The sequence below is a fragment of the Cyprinus carpio genome, chromosome A24 (genome assembly GCF_018340385.1).
Source record: "Cyprinus carpio isolate SPL01 chromosome A24, ASM1834038v1, whole genome shotgun sequence".
Classification (NCBI taxonomy): domain Eukaryota; kingdom Metazoa; phylum Chordata; class Actinopteri; order Cypriniformes; family Cyprinidae; genus Cyprinus; species Cyprinus carpio.
The window spans coordinates 10796364-10816077 of NC_056595.1; the positions used below are offsets into that span (position 1 = coordinate 10796364).

The 19714-nt window shown below is 36.3% G+C and overlaps 1 protein-coding gene across 1 annotated transcript; it reads right to left on the reverse strand.

The window, feature by feature from the left end:
* Positions 1-16676: 16676 nt before the first annotated feature.
* LOC122135458 (myelin-associated glycoprotein-like) lies at positions 16677-18309 on the reverse strand. The gene is made up of 4 exons (XM_042714898.1): positions 18152-18309; positions 17731-18012; positions 17027-17344; positions 16677-16924 (listed from the first exon to the last, which is right to left on the reverse strand). The coding sequence occupies exons 1-4, from the start codon at positions 18291-18293 to the stop codon at positions 16677-16679; spliced, it is 990 nt and encodes a 329-aa protein (XP_042570832.1). The 5' UTR covers positions 18294-18309.
* Positions 18310-19714: the final 1405 nt, after the last annotated feature.

The following is a 19714-nucleotide window of genomic DNA, read 5'->3' on the forward strand; positions in this document are numbered from 1 at the left end:
AGCCAGTCCAGTAGTTCCCCATGAACTTTAGTTTTCCCTGGGCCGTTTTCCTTGTTGCATTTGCACCACCAACAGGCACTTAGAAGTGACGTAAGCCGGTGGACAGCAATGTCATTTAAAGGGTTAGTTCAGCCAAAAATGGAAATTATGTCATTAATGACTCACCCTCATGTCGATCCAAACCCGTAAGACCTCCGTTCAACTTCGGAACACAGTTTAAGATATTTTAGATTTAGTCCAAGAGCTTTCTGTTCCTCCATTGAAAATGTATGTACGGTATACTGTCCATGTCCAGAAAGGTGATAAAAAACATCAACAAAGTAGTCCATGTGACATCAGTGGGTCAGTTAGAATTTGTTGAAGCATCGAAAATACATTTTGGTCCAAAAATAACAAAAATGACAACTTTATTCAGCATTGTCTTCTCTTCCAGGTCTGTTGTGAGTGTGTTTACAACGCTGCTGACATGTTTTCTGGCGCGCCCAATAACAAAGATAACATGTCAGCAGCGTCGTACATCAACAGCCACAGCAGTCGCACTCACAACAGACCCGGAAGAGAAGACAATGCTGAATAAAGTCATAATTTTTGTCATTTTGCAAACACTGAAATTGGTCTACTGAATCAAATGAAATATATCCTTGCACCCTTTAGTGTCACTTCAAAGTGTCGTCAGTTAATGATGACTCTACACTGCTGGATTTAGCTTGCACATCGGCATTCTTGATATTGTAATAGTTTCAACCTCCACAAAATACCACATTTTCATGGAGATCGCACCACAGGTGGCACTATTACAGTACAAAAAGTCCTCCAAAAACACAATATTTGCATTGAAAATGACCTCAAATTGTAGAACGTTTATATTTTCACACAAACACTAGATCTTTATATCATGTGCTAGACCTCTTCATTCTGAACAACTTTGCCTCTGGGACTAACAATGTCAATCAAATCGTTCATTAAATATTCACAAATGTTAAAACCTTACTTTTGCGAACTAGTCCTAGGTTTTTTGCTCAATCTCAATTAAACCACTGCAGTAATATTCTATGGACTCACTAGATCAATAATTATCAAAAAAAAAAAAAAAATGTTAAATTTTGTCCTTTGGTTAGCTATAACGGGGTCATTTAGAAAAGGAGTGTGGCCACATGAACTCAAAAGCCTATAAAACCTAAATGAAAACTCCGAAACTTTCCGAAACTTTGTGAAAACATGTAACAGATTACTTTTAACAATTATCCAAAGTTTCATTGAGATTGGACCATAGCTGGTGCTATAACAGTTAAAAAGGCTTCAAAAACACAAGATTTATATGGTAAATTGCTTGAAAATGCTCATATATTCATACAATATGATAGATCTCCTCATTCTGAACAACTTTGCCTCTGTGACCAATGCTGTCAATCAAACAGTTCACTAATTATTTGAGGTTATTTAAAAAAAAAAAAAAAAAAAAAACTATTTGAATTAGTAAACTAGTTGTGGTTTTTAACTCAAAATCAATCAAGTCAGCGCAGTACTATTCTCCAGACTCTCTAGGTCAATAATTGCATTTTTTTTTTTTGAACATTTGCATTTGGGCAGCTATAAACTGGTCATTTTATAATATATTCTTTACATTGTGTACCCAAACGCCTAAAATCCTAAAAAAAAAGCCCACAATGTCTCTCAGAACTGTCTAAAATGATGCATAATTTAATTCTAAAAAAGCATGCAATATTTAAGAGAGATTGGGCAAGAAAAAAAATACAATATAATAGATATAAAGGTTAAACACAGTGTTGTATGAGACATTGCATGAAATTGCATTTGTAATCACTAGATGGCAGTGGAAGACCACTAATGGGCTCATTCAACTAACTATAACAGTACTGTTCATAGCTTTGATGGATTCGTGCTTAGATATTATAAAATCACTGTTATAACATTTGAAATCACATTGAGTCTAAGTTTACCATTTTGTTCATACAGACACATCAGTTTTTACAATTATGCCAGATTATGATTACAGTGAAATCTGAAAATGGCATATAAACTCTTAAAAAGAGAAGACCTGCAATAAGTATTGTCATCTATAATTTATTTCAAATACCTATATCTGCAACACAATGTGTGTGTGTCTATCTCTGTGTATGTGTAAGCATGCTTACTGAGTATTAATATAATAGTTTAACCAGTATAACAGTTTAAAAGGCCTCAAAAACACAAAATTTCTATAGTAAATGACCTCAATTTGCAAAAAAAAAAAAAAAAAAAAAAAAAAAAAGGTCATATATTCACACAAACAATATATCTTAATATCATATGATAGATCTCGTCATTCTGAGCAACTTTACCTAAGAGACCAATGCTGTCAATCAAACTTTTAATTAAATTTGTGAGCTTATTTTAAAAACATACTTTTGTGAACTAGTCATCGGTATTTAACTCAAAATCAATCAAATCAATGCAGTACTATTTTCTAGACTCTCTAGGTCAATAATTATTTTAAAAAACAAACAAACAAACAAAAAACTTAAAACTATAAACCATTTTATAATTTGTTCTTTACATTGTGTACCCAAAGTCCTAACATCCTAAAAGAAAGCCCACAAATTCTCACGGTGTAAAATGATGCATAATTTCATTCTCAACAAGCATGCAAAATCTAAGAGAGATTGGGCAAAAAATAACACTGTAATACCTAAAAAGGTTAAAAACACAGTGTTGTATGAGAATTTGCAATTTATAACCACTAGATGGCAGCAGAAGACCACTAATGGGCTTATTAAACTCTAAAACAGTACTCTTCATAGGTTTACTTAGTGATTTTATAATGTTTAAACATGAATCCATGTTATAACATTTTAAATCTCATTTAGTCAAAGTTTACTGTTTTCTTCATACAGACATATCAGTTTTTAAAATTTTGCCAGATTATGGCAAGTGAAACCTGAAAATGACATCTTAACTCTAAAAACAGAAGACTTGCAATAAGTTTCGTCACCTATCACTTATTTCAGATATCTATATCTGCAACAAAATATGTATGCATGTATGTCTGTTTATGTGTCTGTGTGTGTGTGTGTGTGTGTGTGTGTGTGTGTGTGTGTGTGTGTGCTTATAGAGTATTAATATACTAGATTAATCATTTAATTTCAGTGTGTGTGTATGTGTGTTGTGTCTCTGTGAGCCTATTCTCCATTTTGGATATGCTTGAACCCCAGAAATCACTGCTTGCAGCCATATTTATAATATTACCAGTTATTATTAACAATGTATTATTCCCAGTTATTAACTGCTTTTTATTTGTTGTATAGTATTAGTTTGTTTAATTCTTTCATTTTCTTGTGCTTTGTTATAATTCTGCAGCTGTCCTACATTAAAGTCATGCTCTATTCTCTATTAACCAATATAAGAATTAAAAAATTAAAAGCAATAAGCCATTAAAATCAAGAGACATGAATAAAACTTAAAGGGGTCATATGACGTTGCTAAAAAGAACATTATTTTGTGAATTTGGTGTAATGCAATGTGTTTATGCGGTGAAATATTATGAAGTTTCAATAACAATATACACTATTATACCATTCAAAAGCTTGATGTAAATAATATAAATGCACCAATAAATGTAACTGTAACAAATGTAACAAACAATGCTGTTCTTTCAATTTATCCCCCCTAAAAACCTGAAAAAAATATTCTCAGCTCTTTTCAACATTAATAATAATAATAATAATAATAATAACAATAAATGTTTTTTTTTGTAGAAAATAAGATTGTTAAAAGGATTTCTGAAGGATTGTGTGACTGGAGTAATGATGCTAAAACTTAAGTTTTGAAAGTCAGCTTTGATTGTTCCTAATAAACTGTTTAACTGCACTCACAAGTGAATATTAAATTATGTTGTGGGATAATTAAATATAATCTAAATAAACTACAAACATAAAATTATATACATTTATTTTGTCCTCACATTCTTTCTTGTAACTCATCCCCCTCAGTGACAGAGCTGACTGAATGGCTCATTATGCAGCTCATTATGCAGGCCTTTGTCTTCTCAGGTGTGAATTCATGATAGTTGACACCTACTCGCATATGACTTACCAACCAACAAAAAGTGTCTTAGAAAATTTAAAACAATATATTGTTTTCTGTAAGTGAGTAAACAAGATGGTTTTCACATCATTTAGAAAAAAAATTCTAGGTACAAGCTCCAGTTCTCAAAAGTCCCCGGGAACCAATTTTCTGTATGTGTTTTATTGCCTTATTCAAGTGATTTCACATTTTTAGTTTTTCACTAACCACGCATAACATTTTTTTTCTCAAAAACACAATCATGTACATGCTGCTCACATATTATTATAGCCCAGTTTGTGCTGATTACAGTGAGACTAGACTTTAGCCATTTAGATATTTATAAGAAACTGAAAAAAGCACATATGTCAGGGCATGACAAAACTTCTCCAGGCCCCAAAAATACCCTTAGACTCTAGAGGGTTAAGGTTAAAAAAACACATTGTTTTCCACATACTGTACATTATTGTATCTCCTCTATGCCCTGCCTTTCTGAAACACGTTGATTTTTACAAAGCTCATCATTCTAAAAAGCGATGTGTGATCTGATTGGCCAGCTATCCAGTGCGTTGTGATTGGCCGAATGCCTCAAGCGTGTGACGGAAATGTTACACTCCTTAGCATACTCTGATGCTGGCTGCGTCCGAAATGGTATACTTCCCTATATAGTATACTAAAAGCAGTAGGCGAGCGAATGAGTATGTTTGAATCCTCTGTGTTCATAAAAGAGTAGGTGAGAATTGCACTAATTCTCGCGAGATTCGGACGTACGTATACTTAATTTGCGTTCTAATATGCCTACTTACCTACTATATAGTAGGGAAAAAGAGTGCTTTGAATGCACACACACACACACACACACACACACACACACACACACACACACACACACACACACACACACAGAAGGATTGAACAGAATGGAGGCAAGTAAATAATGACTGAACTTATATGTATATGTTAAGATGTTTAGGTTTTACTAACCCTTTAAAGCCCCAAATAGAAACTATGTGAAATATATGCATGAATTAATATTATAGTAGTACCTTGAAGAAAAAAACTTTAAGAAATAAGCAGCTTTATTGAGCGTTTGTGCCCAAGACACAAAAAAAGCATTTACAAAAATCACATTAACATGTATTCATTTGGCAGACACTTTTATCTAAAGTGACTTACAGTACTCTCACACAAGTAACCACGCTTTACAATCCCTCTGGAGCCACCTGGAGTAAAGACAGCGGTTGTGACAGCTGCGGAGATTGATCCAGCACCCTTCTGCTGACCAGTCCAGTTCACTACACCACAGAAGTAATTACGCTTTATCAAAAAATAGCATGCAATTGTAAAAATATGGAAATTAAATTCAGCAATAAATAGAATGCTGACAACATGAGATATAAAGCGTTTTACTCTGTGTAAATGTTTTACAGGTAGTGGTGCTCATAGAGAGCAGCACACAGATGTTTGGAGCAGACACAGCAGCAGTCAGATTGTCCTGCATTTGTTCTCCTGCTCTTTTTCAGGATTGTGTGGTTCAGGGACATCATCCTGGTCTTTCTCATCCTCTCTGTGCACTCAGGCAAGGACAGCCTCGATGTCTCTGTCCCATCCATGATCGGATTCAGTCTGACTGCAGCGGTGAGGGACCTGATGGACGGATGTGGGTTCACCGTCTGTAAACTTTCCAAAAACAGAACAATGTTTGAATAAAGCTTTGTGTTGTTGACTTGTATTTATTTATTGTGATGGTTATTTTTATTTATTCTTTTACTCATTTATTCATGTCTCCTGTTGTTGTCAGTAAATAAAATATAGCCTAATTGTTTCATTAACACATGCATTCATTCATTACTTAATTGAAAATGTAGATGTATTCATCTTGGCAACATTTGTCTAGTGTGAAGTAATGCATAGCTATGGCATATGAAAAAAACATTACAATTTGTTTGTTTTACAAAAAATATATAATTATTAGTCACCATTTATCATTATTATTGTTCATAAGTGTTGGGGTGGGCTAGAAATGCTTTCTGAGGTAATCTTAATTTCTAAGTAGTAAAACTTACATTTTTCAAGTGTAAATTCAGCAGTCTTCTCCAAAGGCGAGATCTTCAAGCAGCTGATCGACGTCTCTGTGTAGATAGTACAAATATTGCAAACGCTGAGGAAAACCGTACTAGGTAGGGTTGTGGAGTTACTGATACTATGAGGTGTTTAAGGATTAAACTGTGGGTCATTTCAGTAGAGTTAAAAATATAAAAACTTAAATCAACACAAAATGTATAGTTATACTACAATCACAATAAAAGGGTAGTTATTTCTTCAACAAGACCACAAAATTAGAAAATTTCATCAACATCAAAATATTTATAGATAGTAGATATTAAACCTGTGGCAGTCAGTCATATCTTTGAATTTGTTGCGCTCGCTATAACGTCATAGGTCACATGATAAATGTAAACATGGTGGATCGCATTCATACTCAATGAGATTTGGCTGTAGAGTGCGTACTCTTTTAGTGCTCTTTTTATACTCTTGAAATTAAGTACCTACTCATTGAGTATGCCATTTCGGACACAGCCATTGTGATGCAGAGTTATGTTCAATGCAAAATTCCTAGGTAAATTACCATAGTAGGGAAAAAACCTGTTTCATGGGCGATCCCTCACCATAGTATGTTTATGAGGCAATTTTGGGGGGCTCTTGCGCCCCAGGGGTACAACTTATAGCCCACTGTGGGGTATGTTTTCGCACAGCTCGATAGCCTCTCCAAATGTGGTGATTCACATGTTTCTGCGAAATTCTCTCTCGGAGCTACGATCCGTCAAATTTGGCCGCAATGCATTGTCTATGGGATTTTTCTCTTATAAAAGTCATAGCACACCATTCCTCAATAGGCCGCACGATTTGACGCCTCTTTTGAGGGTCTGTGACAAAAGCTGCGGAACAAGTTACGCGCCGAAATTTGTACAGAATCTATAAGAAGAATAATAAGTATGTGAGATAGTAATAGTGATGCTTTGCCTCCGGTGTTCTGAAATATTCGGTGTCTGAGATATTTGGTGTCACTGGGCGGAGCGTTTATGAATATTCATGAGTTTCCTGTTTCGCATTAAAGCGACTCTGTAAATAGTGCATTGTCACTGGATCACAAAAGGTTTTAAAAAGGTATGTTTCAGTGTAGAATGACATTATGTTTCGAGTATAATTGTTAATAAATAATCTATAAATAATTTATAGATTGTGTCATGGTTAGTGATTGTCCTGATGATTTACCAGAGGTAGGCTATGCTCCAAGTAAATGAGCTTACAACTATTAAGCCTTTTTCATAATATTCTTATTTTACATTGAGAGTGCCTAAAATGCGTCGTTTAATAACTTTGCCAAAATGTATCTGTTGTGCCATAATAAAGTTTGTTATGATGATTATTCTGTGCCATTCCTAATCGTTTGCTCACTCGTTCCAAATAGTTTTTAAACAAAGCCATAATGTAATGTTTTTTACACACATAAACTGGAATATAAACATTCTTTATTTTTTTTAGCCCAAAATTATACATTTAGTGGATGAAATGCACTATATAGTTGAAGACAAAAAAGAGCAAGATTGTCAAAATTTAACCACGTGAATTTTGTCTTTAATCCTATAGGCTACTGCATTGTCGTGCACTGTGATTCAGATGAAAATCATTTTCACTCAAAGGTGTGTTGTTCAAGTTGTGAAATGTTTTACTTATATTCTACAAACTTATAACAATTAAAAAATTTTACATTTTAATAAGAAATGGCTAAATCAACCGTACACTAATTTGCATATTTTCATTTCAAAGATAAAAGTAGATTGCTTTTGCTGATTAAAGACAGCAACTGATTCTGTGTTAAAATTTTATTAACAGAAGTGGTGAAGTCATTACATAAATGACATTTACAACACACCTGTTTAAATATAAAATTCATGGTTATGTTTAAAAAAAAAAACAAAGCTACACAAGTGTCTACTCTGTATAGGTGTTTATAGTCCTACTGATCAACACAAGCAAGCACATGTCATAAGATTTCTGTGGTAAGTAATATCTCTTATGGATCTAATCCCCAACCACTTGATTGGCTCTATAACTCTTTCTCCTCTCCACCTGTAGCTGGTGTGTGGTGAGTGCACTGCTGCCGTTGTCCTGTGTCTGCCGTCGCATCATCCAGGTGGATGCTGCACACTGGTGGTGGTTGAGGAAAGACCCCCCACCTCCACATGATTGTTAAGCGCTTTGGGTGTACAACAATACACAATAAAAAAGTGCTATATAAAATGCATCATTCATTCATTCATTCATTCATTCCTCTAAAACCTGTTATAAATTCCTATATGAACAACAAATGGCAAATAGAGAATGTTGGGAGAAGAAACATACCATATTGTTTATACCCATTGCAGAATATGCCATTCAAGGATTACCCACATTTTTTTAATATGAGTAGAATATCCACCAACATGTTATTTTTGCCAAAACCCTTCATCCATGAAACATGTTCAAAAAATAACATGTTTTATTAGGTTGTGCTTGGTTTGATTACCTTTGATTAACTTGATTCCAAAAGTGTGGGATTTCAGGAACAAAATGTAGTAAAACTTTAAAACTGGCCAAATAATGTAACATTTGCATCATATAGTATAGGTGTTATTTATTTTTTGCATTTGATTTAACTATTACAGTTATAAATTACACATTCTTTTGGTCATCATACAGTACACACAATCTACCATCCACTGCATCGGATATAATAATAATAATAATAATAATTCTGAGGATGTTAACCCATGTCTTCATGTACGCAATAGTGGCCTCATAACATGAGAAAATTAAAGTCTTCCCCATTAGAAGTGCTTCTGCAAACTAGGAAAAAAAATAACAGGCAACAGTGCAAGTAGCAAAAGATTTTATGATCCGGTGAAAATTGCACTAATATTTTTCATAGTCTTGAACATGAAACAGGAAAAACCATGAATATTCATGTATGCTCCTCCCAGTGACACCAAATATCTCAGACACCGAATATTTCAGAACACCGGCAAGCACCACTAATAAAATAAATAAAAATCTGCTAACATCCGAACATGCACGAGTTCAGGGCGTTTCTAGCCGAACATTTTTGACAGAAAACTTTAATTTTTTTTTTTTTTGGACAAAAATGTTTGCATAGTTTGCCCAAGGGTTTGAAGTATGTATTATTTTTATTGTATAAAATAGAATTAGAATTAATTTAGATATTATTTATACACTCTGCTTAAAGTTGTCTTGTGTTTGATGCGAAATAAAGCCAATAGTTTAAGATTGTTTTAAGTTTGTACATAAAGAAATTATTAATTCATCAACTCATTCATCACAAGACTTGTACTGGCAAATTACTTCTTCTCACCGGTGATTCCCGATGGTTTTAGAAGACAGTCGCTCCATTGTCGTTTCAAAGAATAGTGCAATGGCGAACGCGGCAAGTTTAAAAGCCTCGTCCATTTGGGAAGGTGCACTCACAGTCAGTGGAGGCTTGCGAAGCGGAGCCAGGTGAAAATATAAATCCCGCTTTACTTTTTTTGTTGTCGTCATCTAAATAATGCCGCAAGTGGGTCTTGAGGCACTGACGTCGGTTGCGTCTGCGCAGTGCCACCTGATGCAGCCCCAGAAGTGAGACACAGGAAACAGAAATACCGCAAAATAATAATCATAATAACGCGACTAAACGAGACGAAAAATAGACGAATTTCGTTTCGTCTCGTTTTGGTCAACGAAACTGAAGAGACATTTTAGCATAGTTTTTATTTTGTAAACCACATTTAGTCTCATTTTTATTCGTCAACAATATGCATTATACATTTAATTATAGTCATCGTCACATGACCAGCATTTTCGTTGCGTCTCGTCTCATTTTCGTCACATGATAAAGGTTTGTTGACGACGATATTTAGTCATAATTTTCATTGACAAAAGCAACACTACCCAAAAGAAATAAGAAAATTAAATACCCACCAGACGAAGTATTTCTTAAAAGATCCTAGAACATATGGACACAAGAAAAGATAAGATATAATTAGTCATAATTTAAGTAAGTATATCAAGCATTAAAAAATGTATCAGATTATAGCTTAAAGTATTAGCTTATAAACAGAGGAGATTGGCCACAGAGGCCTCAAAGAGAGAGAGACTACGATAGGTCAAATATTGATAGAGGCCACGATAGGCCAGATAGTGATAGAGGCCACGATAGGCCGGATAATGATAGAGGCCAAGATAGGCCGCACAGAGATAGAGGCCATGATCGGCTACAGGAGGAAAGGCCCTGATAGGCCTCAGTGGGAAAGGCCCCGATAGGCCTCAGTAGCCACGTTTCCACTGTCGGGCCAAAAGCGGGCATGTTTTTGGCCCAATGAAAAACTCGCGCCAAAACTGTCAATCCTGGGCCAAACGACCCATTCTGGCCAGCTGGGGCTAGACTAGCAGAAATATTTATAAGCGATGAGTGGTTATGAACAAAGGCGGAGTTTCTCCGTGTCTGGCAGAAATATTTATAAGCGATGCAAAAGACTGCACAATCGCCATTAACGTTACCATAGTAAACATAATAAATGCAACCATTTGAAGAAATCAGACGTCAGCTTCTTATTCTCTTTCACAATCGTTTATTTATTTAGTAACATATTTTATCTGTCATAAGTCTCGTCTGGAGAGTTTAGCTCCACGTAGCCTGTGTCATAGAAATATAACAATGTTTTTTTTGTTCCGGAGCTTTTATAAAAATATAGAAATTATCATTCTTTCTAAATGTGATATATAGGCTACAGTGCATACAAATAGCCTAAACAGAAACAGACTTGACTGAATAGCAGGCTATGTTCATAACGCTTTATTTCTGTGTGACTAATTTTCAATCCTGATAAATGTATTCATTATGATCAATGTATCACTTATTATAGTAAAACATTGATGCTTTTGGATTTAAATCTTTAACAAAGTATGCAAACAAACTATTAGCCCCACCCGGCCCGTTTAAAGCACTGGCTCGCACTGGCCAAACAGTGGAAAAGTGGCTAGTGAGGACAAGGCCCTGATAGGCCTAAGTGAGAAAAAGGCCCCGATAGGCCTCGGTGAGGAAAAGGCCCTGATACGCCTCAGTGAGCAGAAGGCCCCAATAGGCCTCATTGGGAATGGCCCAGATAGGCCACAAAGAAAGGCCACAAAGGCTGTGGAGAAAAGGTCTAGATAGGCCACAGATGGAGATGCCCAGATGGGCCATAGTGAGAAAGCCAAGAGGCCGTAGGAAGAAATGCCTCAGTAGGCACAGAGAGGAAGGCCATGTAAATAGGCCATAGTGGGAAAGGCTATAAGATAGGCAACAGACGGGAAGGCCACGAAAGACAGGCCACAGAAAGAAAGGCTAAGTTAAGCCGCAGTAAACCATAGAGGTTGTTGGGAGTAATATGAATAGGTATTATACCACCACCAGTAATTGCATATAGATTACCTTGAGGACAGCTTGATATTATTTGCTGAACCTGATGGTTTGTGGTTCAGGTCTAATGATGATTCAAATGTGAAAGATGACCACCTTCCCAGTAGCTTGATGGCTGATGTTTGAACTCCACGTTCAACAGCGGTAGTGGCCGGTGTATCGAAGCGGTGACAGACCGCAGCTTCTAAAAGGTGACTAAATGGAGCTGAACCAGCTGGAAATTGAAAGGCCCCGATAGGCCATGAGAGAAAGGCTACCCGAGTAATGTGAAGCCTCAATAGGCCATGTAAAGGGAAGGCCCAAAGGGCTGTAATTACATTGATAGCCCGAGTATGTTTCTATAAACTATGTGATGTGAAAGCCCTGTGTGTATATGACCACGATAGGCCATTGTATGTGAAAAGCCATGATAGACTGGACATGACCACCAACAGAAAATTAACAAGAGCAACAAACTTTCCAATAAAAACAAACTGAAACATTAAAAATACTTAAAATATACAAAACACCTATAATGCACATAACAGCAAGACACCGCAATTACATAAATTCTAAACCATCGGATTGTGTTAGAGAGGCCATTAGTTTAGGTTAAATGATAGAGGTAGTATTAGGGTTCTAACAGCAACTTAAGAAAGAGCATATACACAGATACATAAACATTTAGGCTAGAGCCCTGCACACACTCGATAGAACTCCATCTAACTGCCTGAACCCACAGAGGAACCTATCCCCCAAAAACAGAAAATGAGCCAGATCAGCATGACCTTAGCCTTTATGGGGCCTGTAACAGGGTGAAGAATCACATGACAAGAGGACTTCAATATAGGCCCCGGAGGGTGAATTTATTGAGAAGTAAAGTGCCGATGTGTCATGGTGAAGTGCACTGGTGCTCCGTGATCCGCCTCTGTCTTTCCTCCGTGTTTCCAAGTGCTGGGTGTCCATGTCGAGCTCACGTGCTGGGGCTGGCCGGTCACACACTGCTTTCTGGAAGAAAGGTATAAGAGGCATTAGCCTCTTTATTATCTTAATTATTCAAATTTTACTGGAGGATCCCTGGCGAAAATATTTTACCCCCCGAAATATGATTTTTACTGGGGGAGCCCTCTCGAACCGCGATTGGGCTAGTTTTAACTTATTTGAGTTGCAATTGGGCAGGTTTTGTTGCTAAAACCTGGCAACCCTGGAAAGCACTCAGAACTCTGCCAATGTTTCACATCCTCTGCCGAAAAAACTCCAACACCTGTATACATGGCAACCCTACCAAACAACCGCAAACATTCACCGCGATACCAGAGCAATGCTAACGATCTAGTGTACATCTTGAGAGGAATGTCGAACTCGCAATCTATAAAAAAACAAAAAATTAACTATACACAAGCAACCCAGGGAAAGTCAGGCAATAAGTCAGGCGACAGTTTGAGCAAAAACAACAGCGATCTGCAAAAACACAAAGAGGGGTGAGTAGAGGGCTTTTATATTCCTTGTGTTGAATGCCGATTGGCTAGATCTAATTGTAATATGTGACGTGGCATTAAGTCTTCCTAGAATTTGCGCTGACGCTTCCATTTCTATCCATTTTGTAGCATATGAATGATTGAACCTTTCTCTGTGGACACACTGTTTTAGTTGTAGTGCGAAGACAATAAATGTCATAGATTTGATATAATAGTGATAAAATTAAACTGAAAGGGATAATTGTGTAAAATATTCTATTATTAATCCTTCATAACATTTACAATTGATTTCTTTATTATTTTTTAAACCTAATAGTAGTTACAATTGCTGGACATGTTTTGTCCCATATCTCAAGAATCAGTGACATGCACGATTTTTAAACGGCAACAAAATGTTGGGTGGCCATGAACAAAGTGATTTTCTGATTTTGGAACAGAGTACAAGCACACTCTCTTACTATTTCTGCCATAAATAACTTAGTGAATCATCACTCAAAAAAGATGAATCATTCAGGAAGGAAACAGCTAGAGCAAAACGGTCTAATACTGTCAATACAATATTGTGTCTATAATGTACTTCACTTAATATTATCTTCAACATAGAAAATTAGTTTTTTGGAGCTCATGGGCAAACCAATGTGCATCACATGGGCCCAACACATGATTATTAATGTCCTTGCAAGGCACAATGACAGGCCCGCTATATACTGTATAATGCTGTTTCAAACTTTGGGGAAATCCTGAAGCGCAGAGAGGTCTGCATCAGGAACAGTGAACCTAAAGAAAAGGAGAGCAGCTCTAATCCACCAGTGTCACTGACTGTGAATGAACTGCACCCAAATGTGACAGAACAGGAGTTACATGCAATATTCTTCCCATTCTGCCCCATCTGTACTGTGAAAGTGTGCAGAGATATAAGAAACAACCTGTCTCGTGGGTATGGTTTTGTTACTTTTGAATGCCGCCATGATGCAGAAAAGGCCCTAAAGACTCTTAAATTTTCAGAGCTCATGGGGAAACCAATGAACATGTAGCGTGAACCAGACAAATTAAAGATTCGATCGGGAGCCTGGTTGAAACATGAGCTGAATTCCACAGAAAGGCAGGATGTTGTAAATCAACTTTCTAGTGTGACAGTCTGATAACCAACCAACTCTGTTCATAGAACAGCTTTCAACATCCACCATTAGAACAATTATTTTTTTTTTCCATGAAGAAGAGATTGTCTAATCATTCGCAAGTAATCGAAGAGATGGACAGTTTTGAATGAAAGCACACATTAAGCCGTGAGAGTAAACAAGATCTTTTGATTGACTTCCCCCACCAGCAGAAACCAGACTGAAATCCTAAGGAGACCTGTTAACCCCTCTGTTCTTCACAGGACATATCCTTACTTGAATGGCACAAAACAGCTGCCTTCCAATGCATATATGCACCAAAATGAAACTCAAAAAGACTTCTAAATGGATTCATATTGCTTAACTCCATATCATACTGAACCCACACATTTGATTAGAAGTTTCTAATCACTTATTGTGGTATGGTCAAAAAAAAAAACTCTTGAATAGCTTAACATAAATCATATTCATGTTTAGTATGTGTGTGTTCGAATCTTCTTGCTTGCTTTGGCAACTGACCATCAGTTATTTGTCAAATGTATCATATACTTGTTATAGGAATCATGTCCAAATTATACCCGTGCAAGAGCGGGAAAATTCGGACCATGTGCTTGATAAGATAACATATGATTTATGAATGGGTGGGACAAAAATACAACACACCCGAGAAAAGACAATATCTAATTGGTCAAGACAACATTTAGGTGTGGCCAAAATGCCATTTTAAATACTCAGGACACCATCAAATGTTTGCTTTTAGCTTTGAGCTTTCGTTTTCCATGTTCTGCTATCAGTCAGCCGGCTTTTAGCCTGCTTTGAGCTTTTAGCTTTAGCTTTAGCTTTTAGTCATGCTTTGTCATCACTTTTAGCGTTCTTTGAGTGCCGTTCCAGCGTGCTTCGGCCTGCACGCCTGCTGCTACTTAGCCACGATGAGAAGAAACACCACCTCGTCTCGTCAAACTTTACTTCTGTTCTTTTACCTTTAGTTTCTTTTCTTTCCGTTTCTTTGAGAGAAACATGTTCCTGAAAAAAGTTTTGTAACGCCGTGTCTCCGAGGTCTGACCTCGAGTGCCCGTCTGAAACTTCAACCAGCCCACAACTCTGCATCGTCAGCCAACGCCACAACCATCGGGTTTCCCAAGGACCTCACTTCAACGACTACTGAACTTCCAGCCAATCAGCAACTTCGGGAAACCCCCTTTTCAGGGACAACAAAGGGAACCCCCGTTTCTTTCTGTTGTTCTGTGATCTTTGTAGGCAACGCAAGTAACCTCCAGACTCACATTCTGTACTGGTGTTATCTAATATAATTTTCTCCCTTATTGTGGAACTCAGTGCGATTCAGGGTTAATTAAGGATTAATGGTTGTTCATGTCTATGCAATTTCACATATTGCTGTAAACTTGGGATTTCACATTCTCATCCTCTTAAACTCATTCTTTCCTTACTGTCTATCTTCCTGCATTTGCACTTGTGTGAATTAGTGGTGAGGTGCGTGATGACTTATGTGTTAGATTAGTTTATATGTCTTAGATTTCTGTTATAAAAACCTTATTCATACTTGAAAAGAGAAAGTATCTTGTGTTCTGTGCTTACAAGTTAATGTCTTAAATTGCCGATCTTGTTACTGTGCTAATTAATAGTGTTTTCACTATACTTTTTTATAAATATCCAGCGCAGATTTGATGTTAAACGAATCGTTCAGTGAATCGTGATCGGCCAATTTCAGTGATCCTCGTGAAACAGTGATTCTGTTCAAATTCCCTTTTAAAATCTTAAATGATTCCCTTTGAGCTAAATTGACCTGTTTCCCTTACAAACATCATGTGGGGCGAAGACACAACTATTAAGGTGCTAGCTAGGGACAATGAAAGACGTTTCAGTTTACAATTTACAACAATGTTCGGTGTGACTGTGTCTTTATTCAGCCGATTTGTTCATATACACAGATCCAATCAGGAGCCATTTTTTTTTTTTTTTTGTGATAAAGTCACTGAATCATTCGCTCAACTGATTGGTTTAAAAGCACTAATTCATTCCGGAATTAAACAGCTACGTTTTGAGACACAGCCATCCAACGGTTAATTCTGCTGTGGCTCTGTTTGGAACAAATTTTGTTATTGTGGACAAAACGTGCACCTGCCATTTAAAATTTAAGTTACTTAATGTTAACATCTTGTTTATTGAACTATGCACCTGATCTTTCCCTGTGACATGGGCCTGTATTGAAGCCTTTAAAACATTAAATACACTCAAAAAAAAAAAAAAACATGCAATTCATAAATACAAAACTGCACACATGAACTACATTTCTGTGTAGGACCTCGGTGAACAGTCACACCAATAACTGCAGAATATTAATATTTACCTCATACAGTAAAAAAAAACACAACAGAAAAAATAAAAAAAGCAAAAAGTCCACCTGTACAGCCATGTATCACCAGATGAGAGAATCCACTCTGACCTAAAATACAAAAGGATTACTGAAAATTGTATTTCAAACAGTATTTATTTTTCACACTATTCACACTTTATTTACTATCATCTGTGAGCTGGACATCTTCTGACGAAAGGTGTTTTCCTATGTTTATTTTGTGCAGTGCAGTAGTATGATGCTGTTTGAGTTCTGTTTAAATTAATCTTCTTCCTCCAAGCTATAGGCGTCTCCTCTCCACGTTTGTACCAGGTGTAGTTCAACTCATTTGATGGACTGGCTTTGGTTTTGCAGGTCAAAGTCACATTAGTGCCAACAGATGGAGTAATGATGATGTGAGTTTCTTTTGGAGGAACTTTAAGAAAAACACAAGCAAATACAGGGTTACAATTGATATCTATTAATTTTATCACATCAAGGATGACGATAAAACACAAAAGTACTCCAAATATCTTACACAGGACTTGTAGCGTGATGTTGCCTTCCACAGTTGAGTCATAAGGCGTATTTCTTGGATATGTAGCAGTGCAGATGATGTTCTTTTTGTGATCTTTGTATGAAGCTTTGAAGGTCATGTATGAAAACACTGACTGGGTTTTATCAGGTTTGTCCTGTAACTGTGTTGTAATGCGAGCAGATTCAGGGATGTTAGACCAGGATATTGTAGGAGGTTGTGTGGGGCAGGGGGTTTCTGCAGAACAGCTCAGATTGACTGTACTTTCCTCCATCATATACTGTGGCTTATTGAGTTTAAGTTCAGGAGGTTGGGGTGAGGCTACAAGGTAAATGATGACAGACAGCATTAAGGAAAACTCACAATGCATAGTCATGTTAGAAGGTCAGGTTTCCACACTTAGTGTGAGTGTTAGCACATTTGCACTTGTAAATTGACTGTTTCACAAGGTAAAATCACTGCTACCAATATTTGAAATATTTTGTCTTTTATCTATATTATTAATATGTGTCTACATGCATAAGAAATGCAACCCATCAAAACTGAAGATATAGTTTTATTATGTTACAGTATTTTTTAAAAATGCAGTTTGTTGACATGCATGGTATAAAACTGATTTAGTATCATTATATTTTGTAATGAACTTATATTTTCATTTCTTTTTGGTTTGGTGTGTAAACAGTCTGTTCAGATGAGATGACAATTACCTCTGACAATGATCTTCACAGTCTTGCTTGAATCAGATGAATTAGCTGTATTGGGGTTAAATGTTGGTCTGAACACACCTGCCACCATTTCCAGTCTGAAGTAATAGCGGTCTGAATGATTCATTGTGACGTTATAGAAGACAGTGGTGCAGTTCCGCACATTGAGTTCTCCAGTAATCTTTATGTGAAAATTTGAGAAGGTGAATGTGCAAGGAATCTGCACACAAGAGCCTGTCAGAGGTGTTACTGTCTGAGGCATCACTTCAGAGGAGATATTATCAGCTGGAACATAACAATACATTAGTTACACTAGAGACATGAAGTAATGAGCATTTGGTTTTTAATTCCTATTAGTTCACATTATAATCTTTATTCATAATAGACACATCTTTATTCATAATGACGACAAAGATCGACCAACCTGAATGAGCTTGTCCCAAAACAAAGCTGATGAAAATAAAGGAAGTGATCTGGTTTCCTGCCATCGGGGTTCGTAGAGGGGATGACATTGGACTATACAGTAGCCACAAAAGGGTCCAAAACACCATCACAGTACACTTCATCACTATACAACACAAAATACATGTCACGTCATTTAACAACCTTACTGCATTACTATATTTGTTGTCTGCTGCTATGATCTAGGATGAGTTGCTACATTTTCACTGTTACACTCACGCAGATGCTGTACATAGTCATCTGATGATTTAAGTTTACTTATTTATTTATCCACTGTAAAAAAATATACAACTTAACTCATCAGACTGACCACATCAGACTGTCGCATCAGTAAAAGTGAATCATCTGTGCGACAAACATTTAAATTATTTTCATTCACTAAATAAACTTCTCTTAAAAAACATGCATGAATACAGGTTATACTAAATTATTTTCACGATGTGCCAAAAACAAAATACATTTATTATGCCCTAAACATTTAGTAAGATAAATGACTGGGACTGAGTTACTTGATTCATCGGAAAACACACAGGAACTCACAGTCAGCTGAGAAGCTACAGCAAACTTTCACCCAAAAACAACTCAGTTTCTCACTTTCTGTTATTTAAAGTCTCTGAAATTAATTAACAGGTTGGATTTCAATTTATAGCCTATATATTATATGAACATTTTGTGTGAGAAAGAAAGAAAGAAAAATGCAAGAATTCAATTTTGTTAACTTTACACTGTGTTCCAATTTATTATGCAAGTGATATATCAATAGGATTTTGGTACAAAAAAGAGTCCAATTTTTTTGTGTGTGGTTTTTCACATCTTTTTAGATAACTGTATCAATCTTAGAAACATTTTTTAAATATATTAACAGGTCTTCTTAGGTAAATGGAAACCCTACTTGAAGAGGTTGTTCCAAATTATTAAGCAAGTCACAGTTCTCATGAAATATGGTGAGGAAGAAAGATCTTTCTGAAGATGAAAACAATGAAAAAATGCAATGTCGTGCAAAAGGCATAAAAACAAACAATATTTTGTGAAAAGCAAATAGAGATTATTGAACTGTCAAAAGATTTGTGGGTGACTTAGAGCACAGAAGATCTTGGTCAGATAAAGATTTATTAAGCAAAGTTTCTGTCAAACAAATGAACTGTATTGCAATGCCAGCTGTTTGAAGCTACTGGAGTCTCAAGATCCTGTCCATGCAGACTGACAGTTGTGTGTAAAGCTGCGTTTCAGTCACTGCTAACCAAACCTCACGAAGCGAAACCTGCACTGTGGCTGTAGAAACACATGAAGACTTGTTTTTAAATAGTTTTATTCACTTACAAATGCTGCAGTACAATGGATGGTTCAGATAAATGAATTTCTGATAGTTGATAGACTGAAACATCAGCAAGGAGGCGGTGGGTGAATATTGGGAAGTGAGATGTGTGGTCATTTTAGGCTGCAAAATATGTGGAGTTCATAATGGATGAGGGTTAATGAGTAATGACAATAGCATACTAATATAAGTGTTGAGGTGATTAAAAAC

What these genes read in the sequence shown, in the direction of transcription:
- LOC122135458 (XM_042714898.1), bottom strand. Translation starts at nt 18,293, where the DNA reads ATGAAGTGTACTGTGATGGTGTTTTGGACCCTTTTGTGGCTACTGTAT. An exon ending in TGTGAAGATCATTGTCAGAG is followed by an intron (nt 17,345 to 17,730) that starts GTAATTGTCATC and finishes TTTACCTTGTAG; the next exon opens with CCTCACCCCAACCTCCTGAA. An exon ending in CATCACGCTACAAGTCCTGT is followed by an intron (nt 16,925 to 17,026) that starts GTAAGATATTTG and finishes TTTTTCTTAAAG; the next exon opens with TTCCTCCAAAAGAAACTCAC.